Source organism: Schistocerca piceifrons, chromosome 8 (genome assembly GCF_021461385.2).
Source record: "Schistocerca piceifrons isolate TAMUIC-IGC-003096 chromosome 8, iqSchPice1.1, whole genome shotgun sequence".
Lineage (NCBI taxonomy): Eukaryota > Metazoa > Arthropoda > Insecta > Orthoptera > Acrididae > Schistocerca > Schistocerca piceifrons.
In genome coordinates, this window is record NC_060145.1 from 275,848,577 (window position 1) to 275,868,546 (window position 19,970).

At 40.9% G+C, this 19,970-nt stretch overlaps 1 protein-coding gene across 1 annotated transcript in view; it reads left to right on the forward strand.

Moving 5' to 3' along the window:
* LOC124712272 (hydroxyproline dehydrogenase-like) overlaps nucleotides 1-19,970 on the forward strand; it is a 133,708-nt gene that overhangs the window by 38,433 nt on the left and 75,305 nt on the right. The window contains exon 3 of the mRNA XM_047242567.1: nucleotides 5,365-5,549. Coding sequence (XP_047098523.1) covers nucleotides 5,365-5,549 — 185 coding nt within the window. The remainder of the gene's footprint in view (nucleotides 1-5,364; nucleotides 5,550-19,970) is intronic.

A 19,970-nucleotide genomic window follows, 5' to 3' on the forward strand; every position in this document is an offset into this window, starting at 1 on the left:
CTGTCATAGTCATATGAGTTACTACTTTTTAGTGGCCTAATTATTTTATCCTCCCCCCATGAACCATGGACCTTGCCATTGGTGGGGAGGCTTGCGTGCCTCAGCGATACAGATGGCCGTACCGTAGGTGCAACCACAATGGAGGGGTATCTGTTGAGAGGCCAGACAAACATGTGGTTCCTGAAGAGGGGCAGCAGCCTTTTCAGTAGTTGCAGGGGCAACAGTCTGGATGACTGACTGATCTGGCCTTGTAACATTAACCAAAACGGCCTTGCTGTGCTGTACTGCGAACGGCTGAAAGCAAGGGGAAACTACAGCCGTAAATTTTCCCGAGGACATGTAGCTTTACTGTATGATTAAATGATGATGGTGTCGTCTTGGGTAAAATATTCCGGAGGTAAAATAGTCCCCCATTCGGATCTCCGGGCGGGGACTACTCAAGAGGACGTCGTTATCAGGAGAAAGAAAACTGGCGTTCTACGGATCGGAGTGTGGAATGTCAGATCCCTTAATCGGGCAGGTAGGTTAGAAAATTTAAAAAGGGAAATGGATAGGTTAAAGTTAGATATAGTGGGAATTAGTGAAGTTCGGTGGCAGGAGGAACAAGACTTTTGGTCAGGTGATTACAGGGTTATAAATACAAAATCAATGGGGGTAATGCAGGAGTAGGTTTAATAATGAATAAAAAAATAGGATTGCGGGTTAGCTACTACAAACAGCATAGTGAACACATTATTGTGGCCAAGATAGACACAAAGCCCATGCCTACTACAGTAGTACAAGTTTATATGCCAACTAGCTCTGCAGATGATGAAGAAATTGATGAAATGTATGACGAGATAAAAGAAATTATTCAGGTAGTGAAGGGAGGCGAAAATTTAATAGTCATGGGTGACTGGAATTCGTCAGTAGGAAAAGGGAGAGAAGGAAACATAGTAGGTGAATATGGATTGGGGGGAAGAAATGAAAGAGGAAGCCGCCTTGTAGAATTTTGCACAGAGCATAACTTAATCATAGCTAACACTTGATTCAAGAATCATAAAAGAAGGTTGTATACCTGGAGGAATCCTGGAGATACTAAAAGGTATCAGATAGATTATATAATGGTAAGATAGAGATTTAGGAACCAGGTTTTAAATTGCGAGACATTTCCAGGGGCAGATGTGGAGTCTGACCACAACCTATTGGTTATGAACTGCAGATTGAAACTGAAGAAACTGCAAAAAGGTGGGAATTTAAGGAGATGGGACCTGGATAAACTGAAAGAACCAGAGGTTGTAGAGAGTTTCAGGGAGAGCATAAGGGAACAATTGACAGGAATGGGGGAAAGAAATACAGTAGAAGAAGAATGGGTAGCTCTGAGGGATGAAGTAGTGAAGGCAGCAGAGGATCAAGTAGGTAAAAAGACGAGGGCTAATAGAAATCCTTGGGTAACAGAAGAAATATTGAATTTAATTGATGGAAGGAGAAAATATAAAAATGCAGTAAATGAAGCAGGCAAAAAGGAATACAAATGTCTCAAAAATGAGATCAACAGGAAGTGCAAAATGCCTAAGCAGGGATGGCTAGAGGACAAATGTAAGGATGTAGAGGCTTGTCTCACTAGGGGTAAGATAGATACTGCCTACAGGAAAATTAAAGAGACCTTTGGAGAGAAGAGAACCACTTGTATGAATATCAAGAGCTCAGATGGCAACCCAGTTCTAAGCAAAGAAGGGAAGGCAGAAAGGTGGAAGGAGTATACAGAAGGTTTATACAAGGGTGATGTACTTGAGGACAATATTATGGAAATAGAAGAGGATGTAGATGAAGATGAAATGGGAGATAAGATACTGCGTGAAGAGTTTGACAGAGCACTGAAAGACCTGAGTCAAAACAAGGCCCCGGGAGTAGACAACATTCCATTAGAACTACTGATGGCCTTGGGAGAGCCAGTCATGACAAAACTCTACCATCTGGTGAGCAAGATGTATGAGACAGGCGAAATACCCACAGACTTCAAGAAGATAATAATAATTCCAATCCCAAAGAAAGCAGGTGTTAACAGATGTGAAAATTACCGAACTATCAGTTTAATAAGTCACAGCTGCAAAATACTAACGCGAATTCTTTACAGACGAATGGAAAAACTGATAGAAGCGGACCTCGGGGAAGATCAGTTTGGATTCCGTAGAAATGTTGGAACACGTGAGGCAATACTAACCTTACGACTTATCTTAGAAGAAAGATTAAGAAAAGGCAAACCTATGTTTCTAGCATTTGTAGACTTAGAGAAAGCTTTTGACAACGTTAACTGGAATACTCTCTTTCAAATTCTGAAGGTGGCAGGGGTAAAATACAGGGAGCGAAAGGCTATTTACAATTTGTACAGAAACCAGATGGCAGTTATAAGAGTCGAGGGGCATGAAAGGGAAGCAGTGGTTGGGAAAGGAGTGAGACAGGGTTGTAGCCTTTCCCCGATGTTATTCAATCTGTATATTGAGCAAGCAGTAAAGGAAACAAAAGAAAAATTCGGAGTAGGTATTAAAATTCATGGAGAAGAAGTAAAAACTTTGAGGTTCGCCGATGACATTGTAATTCTGTCAGAGACAGCAAAGGACTTGGAAGAGCAGTTGAACGGAATGGACAGTGTCTTGAAAGGAGGATATAAGATGAACATCAACAAAAGCAAAACGAGGATAATGGAATGTAGTCAAATTAAATCGGGTGATGCTGAGGGGATTAGATTAGGAAATGAGACACTTAAAGTAGTAAAGGAGTTCTGCTATTTAGGGAGTAAAATAACTGATGATGGTCGAAGTAGAGAGGATATAAAATGTAGACTGGTAATGGCAAGGAAATCATTTCTGAAGAAGAGAAATTTGTTAACATAGAGCATTGATTTAAGTGTCAGGAAGTCGTTTCTGAAAGTATTTGTATGGAGTGTAGCCATGTATGGAAGTGAAACATGGACAATAACCAGTTTGGACAAGAAGAGAATAGAAGCTTTCGAAATGTGGTGCTACAGAAGAATGCTGAAGATAAGGTGGGTAGATCACGTAACTAATGAGGAGGTATTGAATAGGATTGGGGGGAAGAGAAGTTTGTGGCACAACTTGACTAGAAGAAGGGATCGGTTGGTAGGACATGTTTTGAGGCATCAAGGGATCACAAATTTAGCATTGGAGGGCAGCGTGGAGGGTAAAAATCGTAGAGGGAGACCAAGAGATCAATACACTAAGCAGATTCAGAAGGATGTAGGTTGCAGTAGGTACTGGGAGATGAAGAAGCTTGCACAGGATAGAGTAGCATGGAGAGCTGCATCAAACCAGTCTCAGGACTGAAGACCACAACAACAACAACAATTATTTTTATGATCTCTTTAAAAGATGAACTGGTAAAACTGATGTCTAGTGCAAGAGTATGCATTGCCTAAGTAAGTTTATTGGATCTGCTTCTGAGGTCAATGTTATTTGTCTTGTCAAGTTTATTCGTTTCTTGCCTAATAGTGCTCCAAACTGTTCTTGCCTTGTTCTTGGAAATCTGCATTTTCTGTGCACAGTACATGATTGTTGCCTTTTGAATATTGGGATAAGATTTTTCATGTATTCTTGAGTCTTTAGTAGAGCTAGTCCTTTGCATTAAATAAAGCTCTCGGTTGCTGATGCAAAATATTTTGACCCCAACATGTTAGCCACTCTTTTCCATGACTGCCACTGTAAATATCTCTTACTGCTTCTAAAGGCAGGCCAGATTCATAGTGCTGTAAGAACATTTTTAGAAAAGAATTACATTTTTCATCTACTATATATCCTCGGCTAAACTTCTTCCCATTTTCCATCCTCTAAATTATCTCTGAACAGTTTAAATGAGGCAGCATTTATAGTTCTGTGAAATTTTACTTTTCCTTTCTTAGCTAAACCTGATTGATGGGGATGTTTTAATACTGCCCTTTGACAACCATAGTCAGATAACACAATTATTTTGGGGCTCACAGCTATTTCATTAAAGGCAGTTTGATTCAGGAATAAATTATCAGCTGCTGTTGCATACATGCTTCTGATCTTGTTGGGAATTTTACTGTGGGGCAAGTGCACTCATACCTGGGAACCGGGAACAAGGGGGAGCTGCAGGAACCCCCCCCCCCCCCCCCAATTGCCAGATCTCAGTGAACGAAAAATGTATTGCATGGTCAGGTGTTTTTCTTTCAAGAAAATGATTTGAAAGTCAGTGTTATTCTGGTTTTTAATAGGTTTGTAACTAGAAATTTGCAGCTACTTACATGTGGAGTCAAACTATAGCTTGACATCAGCAATTTTAGGTGCCCTTGATCAAAAGTATCAGAAAAAAAATCTTCTGTGAAATTTACACATACAGTTACTTCCTAGTTATCTGTACTGTCTTATTAGTGCCTATTCTATCTGCCTAATGAAGTTTAAAACATTTCATGCTGCGGGCCTGCAGATTGCCAGAACTTCCATCTTGTATATTTACAAGTCTGTTACTGAGGAACATCACTCAAACAGCTGTTCAGTGCACTGTTATCTGAGTCTATAGCTTTGGGCTTTATTCCACATTTTGTATCTAAAGCTGGTGCCCCATTCCTCAATTACACTACAGTAATGTAATACTAACTTACAATTATCTAGATGCATGTGTTCAATTTCTGTGACTTACAACAGATGTTTGTCACGCGTAGCATATGTGTAAAAATATCTTTAAAGAAGAGAGAGCAAATGACCATAAGAGTTGTAACTTTCAAGCCACCAACTATCAGTCAGAACACAAGAGCCTCACCAGCAAATATTAGGGCATACACAAGTAAAATATCTCTTCCTGCACCCACAGTGAAATACTACCAAGCATAACAGATATTGCAGAGTGGACATAACTGTGTCCACATAGTTGCTAATGACTGATGTTTGCTTCTCAGTTGTATTATCAATGAGCACCAATTCTGATAAAAAATCTGAGCAAGCCTCATTTTTTATTTGGTCTGGTTTTTACCCATTCTCCAGGTATTTGTTTTTCATTAAATTTTGTATTTCTTTTAATATATTCAAGTGTGTACCTCTGGTGACCATAAACATAAAAGATATGTAACCTTTCCATAAGCCAGCCCATTATTTTTATCAGTGATTACAGTTAATACCTTACTTAACTTCAGTGTTTTAAGTTTTAGCTTCTCCATAGGATGACAGAAAGAAAGTTCAGTACAACCTATCAGGAACTGAACTGAGATACAAGCTGGTGTGCATAGTAGAACAGTGGTTACCACAAATACTAGGTACCAGTAAATGATCATAATAATGTGATTTGATAGTTTCTTGACAAAACTGAGGTCTGTTAACATGATGTTAGAAGACTAAAAATTATATATTGCAGCTGTTACGCTTGGCAGATCGACTGGGACTCAGCAAACTGGTCTTGAAACCAACAGTGTATGCACAGTTTGTAGCAGGCAACACAGAGCAAGACCTTTCAAGAGCTGCAAGAGACCTGAAGGATCTCAACCTGAGGCTCATGGTGGCCCCCACTCTGGAAGAAGATAAAGGAGAGGCCAGTGACAAGTAAGCTGAATGCTCAAATCATATCGGTGATGTGTTTCTCAAGGTGATTATGTGATTAATATAATGAAATAAATAACATATAACTCATTTCCTTACAATGTCTTTTCTTAAATCCAAATTATTTCTCAACATACTCTCATTTTACTCCAATATGCACATTGTAAGCCTAGCAAACTATACAATGTCCTAGGCCATGTATAATAACACTGCGTTTCATACAGGACTTTTTTTTTCAAGGTATTCTCTCAGCATATCATTCTAATCATCTCCACGCCTAGGATTGCTAAGGCATTTTAGTGTGGCAGCATTTGACAGAGAGATAACTGTAATTAATCTTGGTGTCGGAAAAAAATATCTCCAATTATTGGTCAGCAACAGAAGGACACATGATGTGAAATGTTCCTGATGAGCAGACCTTGCACTGTAGTTCTAGATTAAATCCTAAAGCTTCCAATAGTGTCCCACAGACTGAAGGCATATGTCAGTGTTGATGGAGATATTATCCTCTGTAACCCCTTGGTATTGTTTAAGATGAATAGGTCAGTGTTAGCACTGAGTTTCTACTCTCTTCCTTTGTTTCATTTACTCTTTCATAACAACATAAACACAACAGTACGTCGCACAAGCACTATTGTGGTCATTCAAAATATGAATTCCATATGACACAGATCCAAATTCTCTTCTTTGCAAGAGACCAGAGAAGGGCATGGCAAACCATCTCCACTAATACATTGTGCTATACAGCATTGCAAGTTTCCCACATTTCCCAACAGCCATTACCGAAGTATTAGATACAGATTTTGCATTAATAAGCAGTTGCTAAGGCAGAATCTTAAGTGTAAGGGCCATGAGACAACAGTTTCTAACAACAGTTTCTAGCTGTGAGACATTTTCATCATGACAGTTCTACAAGAGTAACAAGATGTGAGGGCACTTTTCCTTGACAAATAGTCAATTTTTCATCCTTACAAGTAAAAAAGCTGAGTAATGAGGCTGAAATGGACTATTAATTACTTCTCCCATTTCTGTATAGTTCAGGTGGTGGAGAAGGAGTAGCAGTATCATCTGCCCTGATGACAGAGGTGACACATTTTGTCATGAGATCCATGAGGCATTGAAAGCACTGGGAGCCACATTTATCTATGAAATAGATGTCAGATCTTGATCCAATAAGGGAAATATCAATATCTCTCAGTGCGATCCTCGATGTGCTCAATAGCTGGATTTGGATATCACACAAGCACCCTTATACCTGTTGAGTGATGGGGGAGTGCACTGTCTTGCTTAAGATAAAGGCCACTTGGTGAACAAATAGATGCATATGGTTTGACAGTGGGTACTTGGTCCACCTCTGTAGTGCAGCGGTAGCGTTACCGCCTACCACGCGAGGGGGCCCGGGTTTGATTCCCCGCAGGGGACTGGCTGTTTTGTGTCCTTCACCATCATTTTCATCATCATTGGCACGCAAGTCGCCAAAGTGGGGTCAAATAAAAAGACTTGCAATATGACGGCCGCACCCTGAAGGGGATATCCCAGCCAATAAATGCCATATGATCATTTCATTTCAGTGGGTACTCATATTTTTTGCTAGTGAGAGACAATAGCAGACCCTGCAGGAGACTCACCTCACCTCGCTCCATATATAGACCGTTCACAACATTCTGAAAAAGCACTCCCAAGCTCTGGACTGGCTGAAGCCTGTGATTGTCAGTAGGCTTTAGGCAACAAGCGTTTTGTGTCTGACTACTCCTCACTTCAATGAACTAACAATACAGTACCTGAGTGTCCTATAGCCCTTATGAGCACATGTGCAGTGCCAGAGCTGTGTGATGAAAGAGCAGATTGTTCATATCACATTGCCACTCTCCTCACAGATGTAAATGTGTACATTTTTCGTACGAGGAGCTTGCTTTACCCTCTCCTGTAACCCCCTAGCAAACTTAGTCAGAATGCTGTGAACAAACTATAAACAAATTACACGATACAAGGACACTCAGAAAGTAAGTGTATTATATTTTTATGTCTTTTTTTTTAGAAAAAGTATATTTTGAAAAAAAAGAATACAGGATATTGTTGATAAAGTTAGTGACTATTTTTCCACATAATTTCCATCCCATTCAACACATGTGGTGAAGTGAGCTGTAGCACCAGATTCCTTATGCCATCCACGTGGAACTCTCCCACCTGCTCCTTCCTCCACTTCACATTCCTCCACTTCACAACCTATTTCTGTACCTGCTCGTCGGTTGAAAATTTAATTCCACTCATGTGTGCCTTCTGGAGGTGAAAAGATGATAATCTGAAGGTACCATATCAGTGGAATATAGGGGGATATACGGAGGGGGGGAGGGGTTCAAAACATCCCAACCAAATGAGTCCAAGAGTGCCTTGGGGACTAAGGCTGTATGAGGATGGGCATTTTCATGCAACAAGCACACTCTTTTTATCAGCCTTCCCTATTTTTGTTTTGAATATTCTTTTTGAATTTTTTAGGGTCTCAAAATATCACTGCGCATAGATGATCTCCCTGTGAGGCAAAAATTCGATCAAAATGATGCCTTTTTGGTCCCAGAACAATGAGACCATGACATTTTAACTCAAAATTGTGCTTTCAAATTTTTTAGCAGAAGGGGAATTGGTACTACAGCACTGTGATAACTGTTTCAGGCATGTAATAAGCAAGCCACGTATCATCTTCAGTCACATTAGAGCTCAAAAATATTCAACTTCCAGTGCCATAATCCGTACCACTTCAGGCAGCGGGGTTACCTTCATAGTCTCAGATGTTACTGAATTTAGAATAATTAATGATATCAATATAATGGAAGGAAACATTCCACGTGGGAAAAATTATATATAAATACAAAGATGAGGTGACTTACCGAACAAAAACGCTGGCAGGTCGATAGACACACAAACAAACACAAACATACACACAAAATTCAAGCTTTCGCAACAAATTGTTGCCTCATCAGGAAAGAGGGAAGGAGAGGGGAAGACGAAAGGAAGTGGGTTTTAAAGGAGAGGGTAAGGAGTCATTCCAATCCCGGGAGCGGAAAGACTTGCCTTAGGGGGAAAAAAGGACAGGTATACACTCGCACACACGCACATATCCATCCACACATACAGACACAAGCAGACATATTTAAAGACAAAGAGTTTGGGCAGAGATGTCAGTCGAGGCAGAAGTGTAGAGGCAAAGAAGTTGTTGAAAGACAGGTGAGGTATGAGTGGCGGCAACTTGAAATTAGCGGAGATTGAGGCCTGGCGGATGACGAGAAGAGAGGATATACTGAAGGGCAAGTTCCCATCTCCGGAGTTCGGATAGGTTGGTGTTGGTGGGAAGTATCCAGATAACCCGGACGGTGTAACACTGTGCCAAGATGTGCTGGCCGTGCACCAAGGCATGTTTAGCCACAGGGTGATCCTCATTACCAACAAACACTGTCTGCCTGTGTCCATTCATGCGAATGGACAGTTTGTTGCTGGTCATTCCCACATAGAATGCGTCACAGTGTAGACAGGTCAGTTGGTAAATCACGTGGGTGCTTTCACACGTGGCTCTGCCTTTGATCGTGTACACCTTCCGGGTTACAGGACTGGAGTAGGTGGTGGTGGGAGGGTGCATGGGACAGGTTTTGCATCGGGGGCGGTTACAAGGATAGGAGCCAGAGGGTAGGGAAGGTGGTTTGGGGATTTCATAGGGATGAACTAACAGGTTACGAAGGTTAGGTGGACGGTGGAAAGACACTCTTGGCGGAGTGGGGAGGATTTCATGAAGGATGGATCTCATTTCAGGGCAGGATTTGAGGAAGTCGTATCCCTGCTGGAGAGCCACATTCAGAGTCTCTCTTGTGACAGGATACTTTCCGGGACTGGACCAGACTCTGAATGTGGCTCTCCAGCAGGGATACGACTTCCTCAAATCCTGCCCTGAAATGAGATCCATCCTTCATGAAATCCTCCCCACTCCGCCAAGAGTGTCTTTCCGCCGTCCACCTAACCTTCGTAACCTGTTAGTTCATCCCTATGAAATCCCCAAACCACCTTCCCTACCCTCTGGCTCCTATCCTTGTAACCGCCCCCGATGCAAAACCTGTCCCATGCACCCTCCCACCACCACCTACTCCAGTCCTGTAACCCGGAAGGTGTAAACGATCAAAGGCAGAGCCACGTGTGAAAGCACCCACGTGATTTACCAACTGACCTGTCTACACTGTGACGCATTCTATGTGGGAATGACCAGCAACAAACTGTCCATTCGCATGAATGGACACAGGCAGACAGTGTTTGTTGGTAATGAGGATCACCCTGTGGCTAAACATGCCTTGGTGCACGGCCAGCACATCTTGGCACAGTGTTACACCGTCCGGGTTATCTGGATACTTCCCACCAACACCAACCTATCCGAACTCCGGAGATGGGAACTTGCCCTTCAGTATATCCTCTCTTCTCGTCATCCGCCAGGCCTCAATCTCCGCTAATTTCAAGTTGCCGCCACTCATACCTCACCTGTCTTTCAACAACTTCTTTGCCTCTACACTTCTGCCTCGACTGACATCTCTGCCCAAACTCTTTGTCTTTAAATATGTCTGCTTGTGTCTGTATGTGTGGATGGATATGTGCGTGTGTGCGAGTGTATACCTGTCCTTTTTTCCCCCTAAGGCAAGTCTTTCCGCTCCCGGGATTGGAATGACTCCTTACCCTCTCCTTTAAAACCCACTTCCTTTCGTCTTCCCCTCTCCTTCCCTCTTTCCTGATGAGGCAACAATTTGTTGCGAAAGCTTGAATTTTGTGTGTATGTTTGTGTTTGTTTGTGTGTCTATCGACCTGCCAGCGTTTTTGTTCGGTAAGTCACCTCATCTTTGTATTTATATATGAATTTAGAATAAAATTCACATGTAAGAAACATATATATTTTTTGTTTTCACCAAAACAATTCCTGCACTGAGATACAGGCCTCCAAAGATGACACTGTGAACACCAATTAGAAGATGTGAATTTCGGAAAATTTTTTAAACAGTTCAAGATATTTTGTTAGAGTTATTTTTATTTGAAAGATAATTGCTTTATGATTACAATGGTACCCTCCACTGTCAAAGTTCTTTTACTGTTGCGTTTTGGATTTTTTTATAATTTACAGAAAATTTTTTTTTTCAAAAATGCCAATCCAGAGAAGTTAGATTTTTTTTCCTGTTGATTAGTACCATGTAGTACCATATTCTCTGTAAAGGAGAGCTTCCACTTTTAAGTTGGACAGGTTTTATTTTTAAAAAATCATTTTTTTCCAACTTTCAAGGGTGATGTGTGTCTTCACTGAAGTTGTTTCTTACTAATTTCTTTGTTACAATGTTTATTTCTATTGTCTTTGTTGCAGTTACTTCTTATCACTTTCTTTGTTGCAGTTATTCCTTTTCACTTTCACTGTTGCAGATATTTCTTACACTTCGTTGTAGTTTCTTGTCAGTTTCTTTGTCGTGGTTCTTCCCTGCAGGTTTCTGTATTGTTGTCGTTCAGTGCTAGTTTGTTTACTGAAGAGGCTTCTACAAAATCTGAGATCATCCAGTGAGTTCTGTGTTTTCTTAAGGAATTTGCCAGTTAACACAGCTGCAGTGTGTTTTGTGAAAATGACTGTTTGAACTGTCTCCTAACTGGGGTCACAGGAGAGTGAAGTGTGCTCACTATTTTCATATCCATAAAAGAGTGATATATAAGACAAACGAAAAAATCAGACTATGTTGAGGTTGGGAATAAGTGTTCTCATTTGAAGACTCTGTTTCAAAGAGAAGATTTTTCCAGTGACGACTTTTTGTGCTCTAAATGTTTTGACAGAATAACAACAATGATAGTATTTGAACAAGGTGGTGCTTCCAATGGTGCAGATGATGCAGATTTTGCACCAATACAGGAAGAATTAAATACCCTGAATCAGTCAACTACAGAGGTAGGTGCTAGTCCTGTTAAGAAACTGTGGTCAGTGAAGTCTAGTCATGCGCTCTATGCATCAAGAAAGCACAGAGAAATTACTAACGCTATCGATGAATACGCCACAGCAAAACTGACCACACTCTTTAAAGTAGAAATTCCATCTTCAGAAAAAAATGAACCAAAGCACTCTTGCACCTTTTGTCAGGAATTTATCACAAACATCAATTCAGCTGCTGAATATTGTGCATCCAACAGTGAAAAGGTGCAAGTTTTAACTATTATTCCAGAGACATTTGCACATAAAATGATTCTGAACCACATTCTATCAGTACCAAAGTACATGGTTGACAAATCAAGAAATGCGAGGTCTGTAAAAGGAGTCTTTGGAAGATCAGATTCCTATTATAGTCATCCAGTAGAAGCAGCTCAAGTTCAAATAGTGCAGTCATTTCATCTGAAAGATAAATGGGACTGTCTTGCCAGAGTGCCAACATATAAGACACTATTACTGTAACAGTTGAAGGTCAAAAATCTGTGAAAGTGAGGAGGTACATGACTCGCAGTACTAAAGAAACTTTTGCAATGTATAAGAGCAACTATACAAGATCAAAATTTTATCCACTATGACCTAAGTGGGTAGTTCCACACGCACCTAGAGATGTACGTTTATGTGTGTACTGCACGAATTTTGAACTTTGTGTGGTAACTTTGAAGAACTTACTGAAACACGTGACATATGACACCTTCGTTGGGCGTGTGAAGTCATTAGTAGTCTGTGGCGTAAAGTGAGAGACTTGTTTGTTTCAAGAATAATGGACTGTCATGGAATGGGAGGACTGTCTTTACAGACACTTGGCCTGGAAGACGTAGCAGATAACTCTGCAGAAATTACATATCTGACATGGGAGGAAAATAAACTAATTAAGAAAACTGTTGCCTTTGACAGTTTCATTGATGAACTTGGTAAATGGTCAGTGAAAGCAGTAACACACCAGTGTCTGAAGAAATTGCAACAACAACACATTGCAGAAGTGAAAGGGTGTGTACAGACTGAAGAGCTATGTTGGATGCTTCACTGTGATTTTGCTGAAAACTGGTCTGTAATTGTCCCACAAGAAGTACAAGGGTATCATTGGAGTAATGACCAGGTTTCAATTTTTACAGGAGTGACATATTTTCAAAACAAGACCACAAGCATTGCACTTATAAGTGATGACACAGGACATGACTCAGCACATGCTTTGCTAGCAATGCGCAAAATTCTTCAACTGTGAACAGGGGCAGAGAAGATCATCATTATTCCTGATGGCACTCCTAGTCACTTTAAAAATCGTTATCAGCTGTTTGTATCGAGTAAGTCACTTGTGCCAACTGATTGGGTATACAGTGATACTGGTCATGGGAAGGGGACTTGTGATGGTGCAGGAGCCCTGCTGATGCACCATGTTACAAAATACAGCTGCAGTTCAGAATACTGAGGATTTTACGAGAGTCGTGAAATCTTTCACGTCCACAGCCCTCGTTCTTTTGTCCAAAGAGGAAATCAAAGAATTCCATGAGCAGAAAAAAGAGGAATAGTCCAAACAAAATACTCCTGTGAAATGAATTCAGAAGATACATTTTTGGACTCAAAGTGATGGACGAACTCATATTGCATGCACCTTAAAGAGCAAGAAAGAAGAAATTTTGTTCATTCAGCCAACACCTCAGAAACAGCAGGATAATATTCAGATTCACAACCTGAGAAGGAGGATATTTGTGGCTTGTGTGCAGGGATCATAGACACCAGTTATGAGTAAAACAAAATTGTAGTGAACTTTAAGCTATCACATGGACCAGCTGCTGGGTATAGGTTTACAGCTGAAGGACTGCAACGCCATCAGTGCTCACTTCCTGTTTACAATGTTTTGAAGATTGTAAGTGCTCCAGTTCCTAATGGTTCAACAGGAAGACGTCACTCTATATCAAAGGAAAATACTGAAGCAGTGGAACACATTTTTAGTTCATTGACTGGCTAATTTCAGTACAAAACAGAATGCACAGAAGTTGTATAAATTGAAACCTTTAAGTCTTTGGACCTATCACATACATTTTGCAACAATTTAATATGCTTGAAATATGAGTCTTTTACTCATCTTTCAAAACTAAAATTATGTTAAATAAGGCTAGGTTTTGATTTTTATGAGCCTGTTATGTGATAATGTGGTAATAAAACAGGTTTTATGCATGGCAAAAATTTCAATTGTTTATAAAACCTGTTCAATCTAAAAGTGGAAGCTCTCCTTTTCAGGGAATGTAGAATTACAGCAAAATTTTATGGATTGGCATTTTTGAAAAAAAAATTTCCATAAATTGTAAAAAAGTTCAGAATGTTATGATAATAGAACTGTGGCAGATAAGTCCAAATGGAGAATTTCTTCGTAATCATAAAGCAATTATCTTTTAAATAAAAAAACAACAAAATACCTAGAACTGTTAGCATTTTAAAATTTTTTTCAAAATTCGCATCTTCAAATTGTACATGCAGTGTCATCTTTGGAGGGCTGTATCTAGGAGCAGAATATTTTTTGGAGAAAACAAAAAAAATACTTGTTCCTTACTTAGTCCTTCATTTTAACATAGGCTAAATTCAATAACATCCAAGACTATGAAGGTAAGCCTAAGAATTTTTCCTAGGTTGCCTGAATTGATATGGACTTTGCCCAGTTCAAATCACTCAAGAAATTCACAGGCACTACTAACCCAATTTTTCTTGTGCTGCTGTTTTGGATCCATTTTGTGCACAGTCTGCAGTGTTCCTGAATTTCTGTGACAGTCTCATATAAGATAATTCTGAAGAATTGTGGAAACATTGCAGAAATTTCATCCACTGTCAACTAATAGTCTTCACGAACAGTTTCATCAATTTTTTCCACCAACTCATCAAAAAAAAAACAGTACATGTTATTCCTACCATGAGTAGGATGCAAACCACAGCATGTAGCTCACACTTGATGGGATTTCTAACTGACATTTTTCATGCAACTGAACACTGCAATGTGAGTTTATGTACTACTGTGTTACTGCAATGCTCGCTCTGGTCAGGGGGTCCCTCTCTACCACTCAGCGTTTCCAACCCTCAAAAAACAATAATCTACATCCCATCATGGTCACACTTACTTTCTAAACATGCCTTGTAATACACCCACCATATGCTGAGTTGTGTCCGTGTTGGGAAATGTGGTGCCTCATCTAAAGTGATTTTCAATGTACTGGTACTCTGCCATTGAGGGGTACCAGCATGTACTGTGATTCATCAGGCCAAGCAACATTTGTTCATGACTCTATGTCTACATCTGTACTTTGCAAATTACTATGAAGTGAATGGCAGGAGGTACTTTCCATTGTATTACACACTAGGGTTTAGTGTTGTTCCATTCACACACAGAGCACAAAAAGAATGACTGCTTAAATGCCTCTATGAGCACTTTAATTAGTCTACTATTGTCTATGCCGCCCCTGTGAGAATGATGTGAGCTCACAGCAAAAAATATTTGTCACCCCTTGAAAAAGCACACAGTTCCTTTCAAGTGCTGTAGGTTGTATATAACATGTACCAAGCAGTCACAACATCCTCTGCTACTGACACAGATCATATGTCAATGGTGTGGTGTGTATGTACCAGTCACTTGTACAGAATCAGCACAGTAAGGTGGGTTGCTTGAAGATTTGACGGAATGGCAGAACAGTGTTATTGCGGTTGGGTGTGTCCATGATCACACCATGAATGAAGTTGCCCGATTTGTTCGTGTATCATTGCAGGTTGTCCAGTGTTCCCCCACAAGCAACAGGGTACTACTCGCAGCCAAGTTACTGGGGGTAAGAATACTAGCCATAAAAAGATACAATTGGCACAGAACCGACTTCACACCAAACAGGAACTACTGTGGTCAACCAGTTTGTGAATTAACAGTGAGAAGAGAACTGCATGTAATGGCCATTTGGAGTCGGGCACCTTGCAAAAGACTACTGATCACAGCGGCACATACAACTGCATCTAGTGAATGGGTCAATAACACAGAAACTAGACAGTAGCTGACTGGAGGTGTGTTGTGTGATTCCACTAGCTGTGGTTTCTCTTCTTTTCATATGAAGAAATGCATGAGAGTGCACTTTGGCCCAGTGAGGTGTTTAACCTGTAGTGCGTGGAGGCTGTAGTTCGTTCCTGTACTGGTTTTTCATACCATGATTGGGCCCAGTCATTCAGGCTACCATGAACAAGAACTAGATTGATTGATTGGTGGGTGTTGATTTCCACATTATCGATGACCGAGTGTTGTCCTTCCTTGTACACTTTTACATCTTCAAGATTAGCATGTTGTGTACACTACCTTCTACCGAGATGCTAAAACCTATGTTCAAATGGCTGCATGCATATGTTCCTGGTCTGATGAAGCACTGGCGGTTTCAGGTCACGTTGAACCCATAACACTGATGGTTGTGGAAAACGCTGAGCACCTTCATTTTTGAACGGTTAAATGAGCTCCGTAATCAACATTCCATCTTGTTAGCTGCATTTACATAGCAACTCGTTTTCGAGTTTGATTCATTGTGCAAAAGCTCTTCTAGAGGTCGATTACATATTCGTTTCTTATATAAGTTACGATTAATGCGTCGCAGAAGCGACACAAAAAGTTGATGGCAAGTTGCTGCAAGGAACATGTACAGTCTCTTTGCTCATGTCTGTAAATAACATTAACGATTTCTACGCACACGGATCAACACTTTATTCGCAACGGTTACTTACTGTTAACGGCGCACAATACTATCACGTTGCTAAGGTTGGGATATAGCAGAAACATTCCGAAGCCACACGATTTCAGCCAACTTCCCCGATCATAGGGAGGCTAAGTAAACGTGCGGCGACCTGTAGACCTACTGCTTATAACGTCTCCTACAGAATAAAATTTTTGAATCACTATGAACTTATTACGAGAATACATTGACGCTGATGAAGTACCAAGATGCTCCTACTCTTCTTTTTACTAAACTAGAAGTCTTAGGTATACACTGTTTCAAATTTTTGCAGTCTCGCGAATTAATGGCGGGAACTGACAATTGCCCACCATTGCACAGTCGCTAAAGCACGCTGATTGTCTCGAAACTGATAATAAATTATTACGGCTCAGGTTAAAAAGTAAAACTCATCATGTTATGAATTATAAAATTTAGAACTCTGGATAAAAGAAAATTTCGTGACGCGCCCTGTAAAACTATGTCACACACTTATACATCACGAAATACTGACAGGGAAAGCCGGATCTACGTTGAGTTTAGTGGTGGAAGCTGGAAACCTAACACTGCAACATACCGTCGCTGAGAATGAGCACAAAGGCGTATTTAACTGGATTAAATATCAAAGCAAGCATGAAAACTACTCTAGTGGTGTGAGTATGGTCCGCGTGTTACGTAGTGTATTGGGTTCATTTGAGCGTCGTTGGTCACAGTGTGAATTAATTTGTATTAACTGCGATTGAAGAAATGAAATTGGTTTCAGTGAGTTACCAGTTTTTTTTGTTTATGAGATTGTCATGTCGATTGGTGTTGTTGGTTTGCTGTTTGTCGTGCGGTAAGGCGTTTATTTTGTGCCTCCTTTTGTTAGGTATGAATATGACAGTGAAATTTAACGGTTCGCGGTTGCGTGCTGAGATGCGGGAGGACATGATGTCCCTCATAAAATTTTTCCACGTGTTTGGACTGTTGGCCGAACTAGTCAAGTGCAGTGTTCGTAAAGAGAATATGCGGTTGGCGAGAGTTCCGGCGTCTCGGACCAGGGCGGTGCCGAACGGATAACCTTTGGCGCTCCAATAGACGCGGTACCTGGTTCGAGAAGTGTAGGTTGGCCATGAGAGAGATTGTTTTGATAACTTATTATTTTTGTTATAGATCCTCCATCAGTTTTTGCGCGCACAGTGAGTTGTTCTCGTATTGCGGAAACGTAGCGATTTTTTTCACATACAAAAGGGCTTGGTCATTGGTTTTTGGGCCAAGGGTGAACTCATTTCCAAAATGGCTAATTTAGTAAACTGTGGTTAAAGTATGGCAAAATGATGCCATCCAAAACCAGCGCTGAGGCAATGTGGTGTACAATGGGACATAGATGACAGGGGTGACTGACACCTGTGGAGAAGTGTACCGCTGAAGAGACGTGCAGCTGTTGAGCAACAGACCACCCAGATGAACCAAAGGGCTACCAACAGTGTCTCGTTGACGATTGTTGTTGCGTATGGTCCTCTGCAGCGTGTGACTGGTTCATGCGCTCATGCTGACTGATGTTCATTAGCGACAAAGGCTGGAATTTGCACGCCAATATCGCAACTGGCGTTCACAGAGTGGCGGCAGGTGGCCTTTTGAGATGAATTGCGTTTTATGCTCCATCTGACAGATGGCCATTGGCGTGCGCGGCCCTGCAACAATCGGCTGAAGGGCCCAGGCTTGAGGATGGAGAGTTGTGGTCTCGGGAATGTTTTTGTTACGTCTCCTGGGTGATCTGATCATTCTGAAAGGAACAATGGATCGACACAAGCATACATCTATCTTTGGTGACCATGTCCACCCCTACGTGCAGTTTGTTCATCCTTGAAACGAAGTCATCTATCGGCAGGACAATTCAACAAGTCACACAACTCTCAGTGTACGGGCATGGTTCTACCACGCGTATCGGTATGAAATGAGCGTTAAGATACAAATGTGTCAATAGGGAATATTTGTTGTGAACGAGCCTTAATTTTTTTTGTTTGGTTGGTATGACATCTGTCAAAGATATTTGGTATACATCAAGTCATGGAACAAACAACATCATATGTTTTCATCGTGTTAACAATGTCGAATTTTGTACCAGAAAGTGATGATTTGCGGAAAGCATTAATTTTTTGTTTTCACTTCAAAAAAAGTGCTGCAGAGTCGCATCGAATGCTTGTCGAGGCATATGGTGATCATGCTCTGTCAGAAGCAACATGCAAAAGATGGTTTCAACGGTTCAGAAATAATGATTTCCATGTAAGAAATGGCCGGCCGGAGTGACCGAGTGGTTCTAGGCGCTACAGTCTGGAACCGCGCGACCGCTACGGTCGCAGGTCCGAATCCTGCCTCGGGCATGGATGTTTGTGATGTCCTTAGGTTAGTTAGGTTTAACTAGTTCTAAGTTCTAGGGGACTGATGACCTCAGAAGTTAAGTCTCATAGTGCTCAGAGCCATTTGACTCATTTTTGAACCATGTAAGAAATGAAGAACGTGAAAGACCACCAAAAAAGTTCGAAGGCACGGAATTGTAAGTAGCATTGGATGAAGATGATACTTTGAGTCAGAAGCAAATGGCAGCAATGCTAAATGTTGCACAATAAACAATTTCTGACCGTTTGAAAGCTATGGGAAACATCCAAAAGTGTGGAAAATGGGTGCCACATGAATTGAATGAAAGACAGATGGAAAACCGAAAAACCATTTGTCAAATTTTGCTTCAAAGACATGAAAGAAAATCAATTTTGCATCGAACTGTTACTGGCGATGAAAAATGGATTTATTTTAAGAATCCTAAACTGGAAAAATCATGGGTTAATCCGGGACAACCATCAACATCGACTGCAAAACCAGCTCGATTCGGCAAGAAGACAATGCTCTGTGTTTGGTGGGATCAGAAAGATGTGGTGTATCATGAGCTTCTAAAACCCGGTGAAACTGTGAATACTAATCGCTACAGACAACAAATGATCAATTTGAACTATGCATTGATCGAAGAAAGACCATAATGGGCCAGAAGACATGGCAAAGTAATATTTTTACTCGACAATGCACCTGCACACAAAGGACAACTGGTTCAGGATACAATCAAAACACTTGGCTGGGAGCTGCTACCCCACCCGCCGTATTCACCAGACTTGGCCCCTTCCGACTACCATTTGTTTTCATCAATAGGACACGCATTGGCTGAGGAACACTTCGATTCCTACGAAGAAGTCGAAAATTGGGTGTCTGGTTTGCTTCAAAAGACGAATATTTCTATTGGCGTGGTGTCCACAAATTGCCAGAAAGGTGGTCAAAATGTATAGAAAGCAATCGTCAGTACTTTGAATAAAATGTTTTTACTTTTCAATTCAAAATTAGTGTTTCATTTTCACAAAAAAACGCTCGTTTCATACCGGTACACATGGTAAAAGCACCAGGATCAGTTTATCGGACTCCCCTGGCCACCATAACCTGGGAATCTGTGGGACAACTTTGGCAGGGCTGTTTATGCCATGGATCCTCAGCTGTGAAATCTGGTGTAATTGGCCATGGCACTGGACGCAGCGAGGCTCTACATCTCTGTGTGTACCTCCAAGAGCCTCAATGACTTTCTTCCCACACATCTGCACTGCTAATCGTTATTCAGCCTTTTGACAGGTCGTCTCCTTAATATGACTTACCATGTTGCTCCTAACGCAATGTTTGCTCAGGAACTGGTTGACATTGACC